Source organism: Gorilla gorilla, chromosome 21 (genome assembly GCF_029281585.2).
Source record: "Gorilla gorilla gorilla isolate KB3781 chromosome 21, NHGRI_mGorGor1-v2.1_pri, whole genome shotgun sequence".
Lineage (NCBI taxonomy): Eukaryota > Metazoa > Chordata > Mammalia > Primates > Hominidae > Gorilla > Gorilla gorilla.
The window spans coordinates 13,696,876-13,709,556 of NC_073245.2; the positions used below are offsets into that span (position 1 = coordinate 13,696,876).

Genomic DNA, 12,681 nt, shown 5'->3' on the forward strand with positions numbered 1-12,681 from the left:
ATATGTGCCACATTTTCTTAATCCAGTCTATCATTGTTGGACATTTGGGGTGGTTCCAAGTCTTTGCTATTGTGAATAGTGCCACAATAAACATACGTGTGCATGTGTCTTTATAGCAGCATGATTTATAATCCTTTGGGTATATACCCAGTAATGGGATGGCTGGGTCAAATGGTATTTCTAGTTCTAGATCCCTGAGGAATCACCACACTGACTTCCACAAGGGTTGAACTAGTTTACAGTCCCACCAACGGTGTAAAAGTGTTCCTATTTCTCCACATCCTCTCCAGCACCTGTTGTTTCCTGACTTTTTAATGATGGCCATTCTAACTGGTGTGAGATGGTATCTCATTGTGGTTTTGATTTGCATTTCTCTGATGGCCAGTGATGATGAGCATTTTTTCATGTGTTTTTTGACTGTGGGATTTCAAGGGATTCAATAGTATAATGCCTGCCCTGCCACATACACCCTGTGCAGAATGTATATTGGCTGGGTGGGGGTGGGGGGGATACCTGTTGTGTTTATTTTGAAAATGCAAATCTCGGGGCAGTTTTTTTTCTGGTTTTTGGGCTGGGTGGCTTTACAAGGGCACTTCCCCCTTCCCTCCTGGCACTAAGGGCAGTCACATCCTCACTGGAAGTAGTGGCTGGAGGTCCGGGGCATGACCCCTGACCCAGGGAGGATGAACCGGAAATTCAGTCTTGCAGAGCCCTCTGCACAGCACAGGAGCTGGGCAAAATTTGGAGAAAAGGAAAGGTCACGGTTCCCACCTTGGCCACCCCTCTCAGGTGGGGCTGGGGTCTTCCCCTCCCCTTCAGATGCATTGGCCCACCCAGCCCCTCATCACCAGGCCCTCCCTTTTGCCACCCCCATCCAATGCACCTTGGGTCTGGGTGGCTGGGACTGCACGAGAAGGGGTGCCTCCTGCCTTGCTGAGCTGCAGCCCGCCCCCCGCACCACCACCCACCCAGCCAGAGGCCACTTCTAACCTGGGGAGACAGGATGCGAAAGGTGCTACACTACCCACTGGCTTTGGGTGCAGCCTTCAGGCCTCTTGTTCCAGGAGGTCTGGAAAACGAGCGGGGCTGGAAGGCATTTAGATAATTGGAAGATGGGCCGGGCACAGTGGCTTGTGCGTGTAATCCCAGCACTTTGGGAGGCCTAGGTGGGTGGATCACGAGGTCAGGAGTTCGAGACCAGCCTGGCCAATATGGTGAAACCCTCGTCTCTACTAAAAATACAAACATTAGCTGGGCGTGGTGGCACGCTCCTGTAGTCTCAGCTACTCGGGAGGCTGAGGCAGAAGAATCGCTTGAACCCGGGTGGCGGAGGTTGTAGTGAGCAGAGATCGCCACTGCACACCAGCCGGGTTGACAGAGGGAGACTCCATCTCAAAAAAAAAAAAAAAAAAAAGAAAGATAATTGGAAGCTGCTCCGCTTAAAACGAATGACAAATTCAGCCTCTCTGGTCTGGTCATCAAAGAAACACCAATTAAATAATATGGTGCCATTGGCACCAAGTTAGCTAAGTCATCAATGGGCGTGATACTTAATTCGCTTCTCTGGTTGCTGACACCCTCCTCGACCCCCAGCCGCGGAAATCCATTCCTAGTTCCACCGTTTAGAGCCTCTCCTGGGGCAGCCGCGAAAATTGGGCCGGTTGGGGTAACATCTAACCTGGGGTCCCCCGAAAGAGCCCATCAGTTCCGCTTGGGGGCCCCACTGCCCTCCCACCTCCTACGCTGGGCGCTCCGCCTGCGAATGACGTTTTGCTGCTGCTCAGCGCAGCCAGTCGCGGAGGCGGGGAGGCTGCGCGGTCAGAGGCGCCTGGAGCGAGCGAATCCTGGCCCACCGCCTGCCCAACCGCGTGACCTTGATTGAGTTAATGAACTTCACGCCTCAACGTCCAGGTCTGTAAAATGGGGTATCTAACGCAGACCGTACAGCCCAGCTGGGTTTAGCAAACTTCCGGGAGCCAGTTGGAGCCTCTCCTCGTCCCTAGCGGTGATCCTAGGTGACGACATGCCGCGGGGGGTCCTGCGGAGGCCACCCTAGGGCGTTGCTGATGCCTTTGGGAGTGTGGAGCTCCAAACCATGTCGCGAGAGGCGGATTTTGGAAGGCCAGGATCCTCGCGCCAGGGGGATGTGCGAGGGTGTGGGATAAATCTTAATTCCTCCGGCCCACCCAAAGCCTGGAAATCCAGCCTCCGCGCCTCTTGCCCTGCGGGCCCCGCCCTCAATCCCGCCCTCATCTAACCCGCTACCCCATTGGTGGCGTCCGGCGGCGCGGCTGCTGTTATTTTTCGAATATATAAGGAGGTGGAAGTGGCAGCTGCAACTAGAGGCTTCCCAGGCTGGTGCCTGAGCCCCGCGTCCCTCGCCCCCCACCCTCCCCGCATCCCTTTCCTCCCTCACGCCTGGCCCTGTGGCTTCCTCCCTCCCTCCCTTCCCCCCCCCCCCCACCCCTCGCCCGCTGCCTCCCTCGGCCCAGCCAGCTGTGCCGGCGTTTGTTGGCTGCCCTGCGCCCGGCCCTCCAGCCAGCCTTCTGCCGGCCCCGCCGCGATGGAGTTGCCCCAGCCGGAGCCCGCGCCAGGCTCGGCTCTCAGTCCAGCAGGCGTGTGCGGTGGCGCCCAGCGTCCGGGCCACCTCCCGGGCCTCCTGCTGGGATCTCATGGCCTCCTGGGGTCCCCGGTGCGGGCGGCCGCTTCCTCGCCGGTCACCACCCTCACCCAGACCATGCACGACCTCGCCGGGCTCGGCAGGTAGGACACCCCAAGGAGGCTGCATATAGGGGTGAGAGGCTAGGTCTGGAGTCCTGGGCCTCCTGGAGAACTGGGCATGGTAGTCGAATCCAGGAGGTGGAGTCCGGGGAGGAATCCTGAGCAGTGGAGAGGTACGCCCTTGTTCCCTCCTAGGGGCCCAGGACATGGGAAGTGAGACCTGGGCTGTGCCCCCCACACCTCCAGGTGACCTGCTCTCAGTCTGCACAAGCCTCTCCAAATCTTCTTTCCCCTCACTCCCTCCTCCCTCATTGTGCCTCCACCACGCTGCCTCCGTAATCTCTGCCCGGATAGCCACCATTTTGCCCCAGGGTGGGAATCTCAAGCCTGGAGAGGGAACTTAAGGGTGGCAGAGCCGTGGAGCACTCACACATCCATGCCCCTGCTCCCTCCACCCCAATTCTGCCCCCAGAATTAAGACAATTAATTAAACACTGATCCCGCTCCCTAAGTCTGCAAGGGGAGAGCTGGGTTGTTCCAGTAGGAGAACCTGGTCTTGGTCCATCCTTCAGGAAGGGTCCTGGAAAGGTGGGGGTCTGACAGTTTAGGGGAAGGCTCTCTGGGGCGGCTCTGCTAGACCACCAACCCTTACGCTGGCCTCCAGCCAGGCAACCTTGCTCACACCCTGGGCTCACCTTGCCCTGCACCTGAGAGGACCTTTCCTAAACCAGTCAACGAAGAGAAGACCCTTTAGGACCTCTGTAGAATGAACCTGCCTTGACCTGAGAAGAGGGGGCCCTCAGGGCCATTGCTTTCCCGGTGTAGTGTTTCGCTCAGTTCTTTTCTCAGCAAGGGAGTGGGAACGTGGGCTAGCTAGGCCTTGAGCCCCACGTTTACCTTTCTCCTTTCCCGGGTCCCTGTTCCCTTCCCAGCGAAACCCCAAAGAGTCAGGTAGGGACCCTGCTCTTCCGCAGCCGCAGCCGCCTGACGCACCTATCCCTGTCTCGACGGGCATCCGAATCCTCCCTGTCGTCTGAATCCTCCGAATCTTCTGATGCAGGTGAGGCCCAGGGGAGCCTGGGGAGATCTGCCTGTGCCCGGAGAGTTTGTGGGGGCTGCCTGGGCCTCCCAATTTCCCTGCCGATCAAACTAACATCCTCCCCACAACCTGGTGCGCCCAGGAGCCTCTCCCCCACCCTCCACAGAGATGGGAGGAAGACACACCTCTTGTGGGGCTCACCACACCCAACGCGGACTGGCTGAGTGGATGAGAGGGTGGGGCCCTCTACGGAGATGAGATCTTACCTATGTAAAACCACGCTCCAAAGTTCCTAAGCCACAACCCTACCTGGGAAGCACCCAGGGCTGAGAGTTGGTCTTTAAAACATTCTTAGCCTATAACCTCTTCTTTAAAAATCTGTTGTCTCTTCTAGAACAAATTATTTTAAACCAGTTCAAGAAAAATGCTTAGTGAGCATTGTGGTTTAAAGACGCATATGAAGGAATTTCCATAGTAAACAGGGAGTGGAGCCCTGTACCGTTTGGGGGACGATGTGTCAGCTCTCAGGGTCCATGGTTGGGTTTTTGTTTCATTTTCTAATGTGTCAAAGTCCAAACTAGAAACTGTTTTTTTTTTTTTTTTCATATTGGGACATGGTGGGGGAAAGAATACAGAAAGTGCCACTACTTTCAAACCAAGGTGCCCTGTCCCCTCAGGTCTCTGCATGGATTCCCCCAGCCCTATGGACCCCCGCATGGCGGAGCAGACGTGAGTAGAGAAGGGAATGTGTACTTCCAAGCATTCAGCACCTGTCTTTAAGAATCGTAGTTCTACCATAAATTCACCGGGGAGGCCTGGGAAAGCAGACAGACCATGGGGTGGCTTCAGGATCCCCATGGCCGGGGGGCTCACTGACTTTCTCAGGCCTTGGCATTCTGCTCCCTGTCTCAGAGAAGCATCTGCTCTCATGGGAGCCAACCGAGTGTGGGCTCAGGGCCAGGGATAGTGGGGACAGTGGCCACTGGGAGAGCAGATACTAGACTACAGCCCATGTCTTGCAGGAATACAAGCCCAGTGTATGTCCCGTTTTTCTTTCTTGCCTATACCCATTTTTTTCTGTGAAATATTACAATTTAAAAATATGATCCAACTAATTCAAAACTTTAACTCACTCAAGGCCAAACAAAACACAGTTGCCTGCAGACTGATTTGGCTCTTGGCCGATCAGCAACCTCTGACTTTGATGACACTTGACCCTCTGGCCAGCCCTGGTCTAGGCCCTTTGTGCAAGGGAATGGAGACAGAGTTGGTGGGCTCTGGCCTGGACAGACCATCCCCTTGGCTGTGGGCATGGGTGGTGTCTTCCAGAGCACAGCTGTTCCCATCCAGTTGTTAAAGCCCAAGCAGCAGGGCAGCTGCCAGCCATTAGTAGGGACAGCTGGGCATCTCTGGCCTGTGCTGGGGACTGTGGCTTTGGGTTTAGGGTAGTGACTTGTCTTACCTCCCATTGCCTTTGATCAGACTGGGTTGGGCTGCAGATCGGTTCACAAACAGGAAATGGGGAGAGGATTGGGTGGGGTTGGGGGACTGCAGGTTGGTTTTGGTGGCAGCACAGAGCAATCTTGCCCTACCCCCAAGGCCCATGTGCAAGCCAGTGAAATTGGTCATCCCTGATGCCAGGTTGGCTGGGCACAGCAGCCCCCCTGGGGGGGCATCCCCCTCATACTTTATCCCTGAGTGGTTCCCTGCCCTGCACCTGCTCTGACAGTTATACAGAGTTTCTCAGAAGCTGTGTGTGTGTATGTGTGTGTGTGTGTGTGTGTGTGTGTGTGTGTAGATGCACAAAAGCTCCGCGTGGCAGGTGGTCTCCTGTAACACGGCTGGGGGGCGGGGCCTCAGAGGGAACATGTGTTGGAATTCCTTGCCTGCTGGCCTCTTCTAAGGCTGGAGGAGGGGGTGGGACAGAGGCTGGTCCTGGAAAATTCCACAGGAGGGAGGAGAGGATGTGAGCCTGCACGTTTGTCACTGGGGGTCTACTGTATCAGACTGGAGCTGATTGGGGGAGCCCTAAAGCAGGCCCCAGTCCTCGGAGGACCGGGAGCCAGGCCAGCTCCTCACAGGAGAGAGGAAGCCTAGCCTTGCTGTTGTCCAGGCCCTGGAGACACCCACATTGCTGGGTGCCCCTGGCCTATCATAGGATGGATGGATGCCTTTCCTGGCAGCCATATGGCCCCGCTGAGGTGATTTGCATACAGGTGGAAGGCCTGGTGCAGGCTGGCGAGACTGTTGCCTTGGTGACGCCTCCCTGACCCTGACCTGCCCCAGCTGTCTCTATCACTGCCATTCTCTGGGCTTTCTTTCATTCAGGGCAGCCTTTAAAATTCCAAGCTGCCTCTTATCTTCCCCCTCCCCAATACCTGGGCCCCCTGATGGTGGGCGTTCTTCCTACCCCACCCCTTCCACTGCCTTGAGCCTTGGCCCTTGTCTTTGCCCTTACTCCCCACTGGACTGGAGACCTGGTGCTGGGGACTGGGGGCCTGGTGCTGGGGTGGGTGATGGGTGCGGAGGGAGCATGGGTTGCATGGGACCCTTCTCTGTCCTAGGTTTGAACAGGCCATCCAGGCAGCCAGCCGGATCATTCGAAAGTAAGTGTTCCTGGGCCTCTTCCATCTACCACAAGCTTTCCCTTAGGACGTACAGGGCTCCAGAAGGGCATGCTGCATGCTCTCGGTCCCTGCCCTGCCTCTCCCAGCTCTCACCTGTCCCCATTTCCTCCTGTAGCGAGCAGTTTGCCATCAGACGCTTCCAGTCCATGCCGGTGAGTGTCTTCGAGGCCTGACTGAGGCTTAGGCATGCTAGCCAGGCATGGGGTAGATGAGCAGGATGCATCCAGGGATCACCTCCCAGCTGGGTGTCCCCAGGCAGGCTGTAGGAGATGGGGTTTCAGAGGTAGGTAGGTAAGTGGGAGGAGCTGGAGGAGAGGTGGAGAAGGTAGGGCCTGGGCTCGTGCCGGAGGAATGCAGCCTTCATTCCTCTGCCTGCCGCCCTGCCTGGCTCTCTAGGTGAGGCTGCTGGGCCACAGCCCCGTGCTTCGGAACATCACCAACTCCCAGGCGCCCGACGGCCGGAGGAAGAGCGAGGCGGGCAGTGGAGCTGCCAGCAGCTCTGGGGAAGACAAGGAGAATGTGCGCTTCTGGAAGGCCGGGGTGGGAGCTCTCTGGGGAGAGGAGGGGGCATGCTGGGGTGGTTCCCTGGCATGTGAGGACCCTCCTCTCCCATCTTGGCTGCAGGATGGATTTGTCTTCAAGATGCCATGGAAGCCCACACATCCCAGCTCCACCCATGCTCTGGCAGAGTGGGCCAGCCGCAGGGAAGCCTTTGCCCAGAGACCCAGCTCGGCCCCCGACCTGATGGTACATCCAGAGAGTGGACCCCTGGGAGGGGCCTGGGGAGGCAGCCTCGGAGAAGAGGAGGGTGGCCCTGAACCCCCAGGCACTGGGAACTTTTCCTCAGGAGGATGGGGGCGGGAACTATCTCCACCTCTAAGTCTGTGTCTGTCTGTCATGTGGACAGTGTCTCAGTCCTGACCGGAAGATGGAAGTGGAGGAGCTCAGCCCCCTGGCCCTAGGTCGCTTCTCTCTGACCCCTGCAGAAGGGGATACTGAGGAAGATGATGGATTTGTGGACATCCTAGAGAGTGACTTAAAGGTAAACAGCCTTGTCCCACCAGGCCCCTACCTTCCTATCCCTGGGTTCGCCCAAAAGAAGAGAGCTCTGAGCCCTTGTGGCAGGACCATGACGTCATTCCAGTGTCAGAAGAAGAATTTGAGGTAACTGAGTCACAGCCTAACCTCTGGCCAATGAGAGAAGAGCAGGTGGCTGGTGCCACAGTGGAGGGCGGTTTGGGAGGTAGGGGAGCTTCTCACCCCAACCTGGAGTTTGCCAGGGAAACAGGGAAGGCTGTGCTGGAGGATTCCGGGACTGGAGGGGTTTGGCCTATGCCTGTGGGTGTGACCCTGTCCTTGCTAATCTGGCCTCAGGATGATGATGCAGTTCCCCCAGGCATGGAGAGTCTCATTAGTGCCCCACTGGTCAAGACCTTGGAAAAGGAAGAGGAAAAGGTGGGCCTCTGGGGTGGCCCCCTCCGAATTTGGAGGCATGGGGTCCATCCTACTCTCCAGTGGATCTGAGGGATGGGATGGGGCCTGGGCACCCTGATCCCTAACCTGCTGTCCCTGCCAGGACCTCGTCATGTACAGCAAGTGCCAGCGGCTCTTCCGCTCTCCGTCCATGCCCTGCAGCGTGATCCGGCCCATCCTCAAGAGGCTGGAGCGGCCCCAGGACAGGGACACGCCTGTGCAGAATAAGCGGAGGCGGAGCGTGACCCCTCCTGAGGAGCAGCAGGAAGCTGAGGAACCTGTGAGTGCCTTCCTCCTGGGGTTCACTTTGGCATGCACCTGGGCAGCCACCCCCTTGGCTAAGTTTGTGGCAGAGGGCAGGTGGCAGCCTGGGCATGGCAGAGAAAGGGGGTACCAGCTAGACAGAGCACTGAGGGGCAGCCCCACCCTGACCCTGGCCTCCATCTGACTCACTTTCCAGAAAGCCCGCGTCCTCCGCTCAAAATCACTGTGTCACGATGAGATCGAGAACCTCCTGGACAGTGACCACCGAGAGCTGATTGGAGATTACTCTAAGGTACCTGCAGCAGCGAAGGGGGTACCTTGGGGGCTTGACCTCTTACTGACTAGGGGTCCTCTAGCCCAGGGGCTGCTTGGGTTCCTCCCTTTCTCCCCGGAGCCCCACTTTTCTTTGTCCTTTGTATCTTTTCATCCTTTGTTCTCACATAGACTCCTCCCTCTGGCCCTCCTTGTCTCCTGACTCCACCTCAAGTCAGTCCAGGCATCTGTTGAGTCTCCATCTTATTTCCAAGCTCATACCTAGCTTGGAACCCCCTCATGCCTCACCTTTGGGCTTGGCAGAGGGTAGGGAGCAGAGTGTGGAGTTCATCTCTTCCACTTCCCTTTTTCATTTCTCTTTCCCCTTGGAAGGTTGTTCCCTGGGTGTCAGACCCAAGAGGTGCCTCTCAGTTGCCATGGGAACCAGAACTGAATTTGAAGGCCAAAGCAGGTGTGGCCTCTGATTTTGGGAATGAAACTTCATTCTTTTAGGCTCCTGGTCTTACCAATTTCACTTTCTCCTCTCTCCCGCATCCCTTCCCTTCCCTTCAGGCCTTCCTCCTACAGACAGTAGATGGAAAGCACCAAGACCTCAAGTACATCTCACCAGAAACGGTAAACAGCGTCGCGCCATTTTCTAGGCACATTTGGGACTGTAGCTCCATTGTTGACCTTCCCTGGGGACAGGCTAGGGCCACCTGCCAGCTGCCAGCCTGACCTGCCGGAACCAACCCCCATGACCTCCTACAGATGGTGGCCCTATTGACGGGCAAGTTCAGCAACATCGTGGATAAATTTGTGATTGTAGACTGCAGATACCCCTATGAATATGAAGGCGGGCACATCAAGGTAAGATGGGGCAATGGGGAGAGGCCCTGAAGATCCCACCTGGTTTAGGTCCTTGCTTTGCCAAGAGGGTGAATGGGTGGAGGACGGGTGCCCCCTCTCATGGGGAGGGTTCCTACTAAGAGAAGGACAGGGACTGCAGGGGGAGGGGCCTGCCTCCTGGACCCAGGGCTGTGCCTGACCTCTGGCTCCTCTGACAGACTGCGGTGAACTTGCCCCTGGAACGCGACGCTGAGAGCTTCCTGCTGAAGAGCCCCATCACACCCTGTAGCCTGGACAAGAGAGTCATCCTCATTTTCCACTGTGAATTCTCATCTGAGCGTGGGCCCCGCATGTGAGTCCCAGCTCCGCCCAGCCAGCTAGTGTCTGCCCTGGCCTTCCCTGCCCAGGCTCACAGGTGCTGGCACCATTGAGATGGCCAGGGGTGCAAGTCCAGGTCCTCCTCTGTCCCATCTGATGGTCTAGAGCTGACCTCAGCCCCACTTCACTGTGCATGGTACCCGCCTCCCATCTCCCTCACTGTCCTGCCTATCAAGCCTCATGTCCACCCCGCATCCATTACTGCCACCCTCACTGTCCTGCCTATCAAGCCTCATGTCCACCCCGCATCCATTACTGCCACCCTCACTGTCCTGCCTATCAAGCCTCATGTCCACCCCGCATCCATTACTGCCACCCTCACTGTCCTGCCTATCAAGCCTCATGTCCACCCCGCATCCATTACTGCCACCCTCACTGTCCTGCCTATCAAGCCTCATGTCCACCCCGCATCCATTACTGCCACCCTCAGAAAATTTAGTGCCAAGTCTCTGGCGGTGTCTTTCTCGAAATCTAAGGGCCGCGTGTCAGTCCCCAGTACACGGACCCTCCCCATGTTCAGTGCTGTTAGGTCTCCATTAGAACCTCTTCCATTGGCATCCACAGCACCTGGGCCTCCCTGGCTGAGCTCCTTCTGTCGCTATTCCTGTTCTGCCTGGCCATCTGTCCTCCCACCTCTGCCTCCTCCTGGGTTGCCACTGGTCCATATGACTGCTAGTAGCTCCCCAGCCTGGCCTCACCCCTGTGGTGGGAATCTGCAACCAGACGCCCCTTACAGAGTCGCATCCCTGTGGCCCTCCCAACTTCTCCAGGCATCCCAGCATATGGCACCCATCTCCACCTGGACACGGGGCCTGGGCACTGGCTTCAGTCTTGGGTCCTCCTCCTCCCTTCTCCCCACCACTGATCCTCACCGGGTCTTGTCCTGGAGTGGCCCGAATGGATCCCTTGAATTTGGCCCACTTGTCTCCTCTCCTGCTTCTCCTTTCCTGGTCCAGGCACGGATATCTCTAACAAAGATTGTGCAACTGCCTTCTAGAAACGGAGAGTTCATCCCCTTGATTTTACCTCCTTCCTTCCACCTCCCCACCCTCTTCTGTAGCCAGAGTGATCTAAAAGTGTTCTTGTGGTTACATTCCTGTGCTCTAAAGCTTTCTGTGGCTCCCCAAGGCCCTCAAAGGAGGGGACGTGGGGGATAGGTCCCATGATGTACAAGCCACTGCATGCCCCACTCTGACCACACCCTGCCCATGACACCCCAGGTGCCGTTTCATCAGGGAACGAGACCGTGCTGTCAACGACTACCCCAGCCTCTACTACCCCGAGATGTATATCCTGAAAGGCGGCTACAAGGAGTTCTTCCCTCAGCACCCGGTAGCGTGGGTGGGGAAGGCCACAGTCTCTGTGTGAGGGTTGGCTTGGCCAGGCTGGAGCCATGGGATGGGGGGTGGGAGGGTTGGGTCCCTGCCAAACTTACCCATTCCACTGCATTGACCCCTCCTGTCCTGCCCTAGAACTTCTGTGAACCCCAGGACTACCGGCCCATGAACCACGAGGCCTTCAAGGATGAGCTAAAGACCTTCCGCCTCAAGACTCGCAGCTGGGCTGGGGAGCGGAGCCGGCGGGAGCTCTGTAGCCGGCTGCAGGACCAGTGAGGGGCCTGCGTCAGTCCTGCTACCTCCCTTGCCTTTCGAGGCCTGAAGCCAGCTGCCCTATGGGCCTGCCGGGCTGAGGGCCTGCTGGAGGCCTCAGGTGCTGTCCATGGGAAAGATGGTGTGGGTGTCCTGCCTGTCTGCCCCAGCCCAGATTCCCCTGTGTCATCCCATCATTTTCCATATCCTGGTGCCCCCCACCCCTGGAAGAGCCCAGTCTGTTGAGTTAGTTAAGTTGGGTTAATACCAGCTTAAAGGCAGTATTTTGTGTCCTCCAGGAGCTTCTTGTTTCCTTGTTAGGGTTAACCCTTCATCTTCCTGTGTCCTGAAACGCTCCTTTGTGTGTGTGTCAGCTGAGGCTGGGGGAGAGCCATGGTCCCTGAGGATGGGTCAGAGCTAAACTCTTCCTGGCCTGAGAGTCAGCTCTCTGCCCTGTGTACTTCCCAGGCCAGGGCTGCCCCTAATCTCTGTAGGAACCGTGGTATGTCTGCCATGTTGCCCCTTTCTCTTTTCCCCTTTCCTGTCCCACCATACGAGCACCTCCAGCCTGAACAGAAGCTCTTACTCTTTCCTATTTCAGTGTTACCTGTGTGCTTGGTCTGTTTGACTTTACGCCCATCTCAGGACACTTCCGTAGACTGTTTAGGTTCCCCTGTCAAATATCAGTTACCCACTCGGTCCCAGTTTTGTTGCCCCAGAAAGGGATGTTATTATCCTTGGGGGCTCCCAGGGCAAGGGCTAAGGCCTGAATCATGAGCCTGCTGGAAGCCCAGCCCCTACTGCTGTGAACCCTGGGGCCTGACTGGTCAGAACTTGCTGCTGTCTTGTTGCGGATGGATGGAAGGTTGGATGGATGGGTGGATGGCCGTGGATGCGCAGTGCCTTGCACACCCAAACCAGGTGGGAGCGTTTTGTTGAGCATGACAGCCTGCAGCAGGAATATATGTGTGTCTATTTGTGTGGACAAAAATATTTACACTTAGGGTTTGGAACTATTCAAGAGGAAATGTCACAGAAGCAGCTAAACCAAGGACTGAGCACCCTCTGGATTCTGAATCTCAAGATGGGGGCAGGGCTGTGCTTGAAGGCCCTGCTGAGTCATCTGTTAGGGCCTTGGTTCAATAAAGCACTGAGCAAGTTGAGAAACCAGCATTGTGTCCTGTGGGGCCCTGGGCAAGACCCCAGGAGCCCGCCAATGGCGGGATTGGGGTAGGGGACAGGGTCAGCAAAGGCAGGAAGAGTTGCTGGAGAGGTGCCCTCATGCTCTTGTCCCTTCTTCTCCCAATGTCTTCCATCTCTTGGGTGACACTCCTGCCAGGACTTTGGATTCAACCCCTCACCTGGCCTCCCAAGCACTTCTAGGCTTGCCCTTCCTAAACTCGGCACCAAAAGGCAAGAGTGACCTCATCACTCAAGGATCATCAATGGCTCCCCATTGTCCTCAGGATAAACTTAAAGCCAGCTGCAG

General features: G+C 56.8%; 1 protein-coding gene across 9 annotated transcripts; it reads left to right on the forward strand.

Annotated features, from left to right (window-relative positions):
* The first annotated feature begins 343 nt into the window (after positions 1 to 343).
* CDC25B (cell division cycle 25B) lies at positions 344 to 12,359 on the forward strand. Of its 9 annotated transcripts, none has more exons than XM_004061751.5 (16): positions 349 to 2,763; positions 3,696 to 3,781; positions 4,438 to 4,489; positions 6,325 to 6,366; positions 6,503 to 6,539; positions 6,784 to 6,906; positions 7,012 to 7,134; positions 7,295 to 7,429; positions 7,762 to 7,842; positions 7,964 to 8,140; positions 8,321 to 8,416; positions 8,950 to 9,012; positions 9,148 to 9,246; positions 9,444 to 9,577; positions 10,824 to 10,935; positions 11,076 to 12,359. In XM_004061751.5, the coding sequence occupies exons 1-16, from the start codon at positions 2,564 to 2,566 to the stop codon at positions 11,214 to 11,216; spliced, it is 1,701 nt and encodes a 566-aa protein (XP_004061799.1). In that variant the 5' UTR covers positions 349 to 2,563; the 3' UTR covers positions 11,217 to 12,359. The 9 variants fall into 9 exon arrangements, with proteins under 9 accessions (XP_018872895.1, XP_063558338.1, XP_055228474.1 ...); XM_019017352.4 differs by having other exon boundaries at positions 351 to 2,763; positions 3,654 to 3,781; XM_063702269.1 differs by having other exon boundaries at positions 1,158 to 1,911; positions 3,654 to 3,781.
* The last annotated feature ends 322 nt before the right edge of the window (positions 12,360 to 12,681 follow it).

What these genes read in the sequence shown, in the direction of transcription:
- CDC25B (XM_019017350.4), top strand. Translation starts at nt 2,564, where the DNA reads ATGGAGTTGCCCCAGCCGGAGCCCGCGCCAGGCTCGGCTCTCAGTCCA. An exon ending in AGCAGGAAGCTGAGGAACCT is followed by an intron (nt 8,141 to 8,320) that starts GTGAGTGCCTTC and finishes CTCACTTTCCAG; the next exon opens with AAAGCCCGCGTCCTCCGCTC. An exon ending in ATGAAGGCGGGCACATCAAG is followed by an intron (nt 9,247 to 9,443) that starts GTAAGATGGGGC and finishes CTCCTCTGACAG; the next exon opens with ACTGCGGTGAACTTGCCCCT.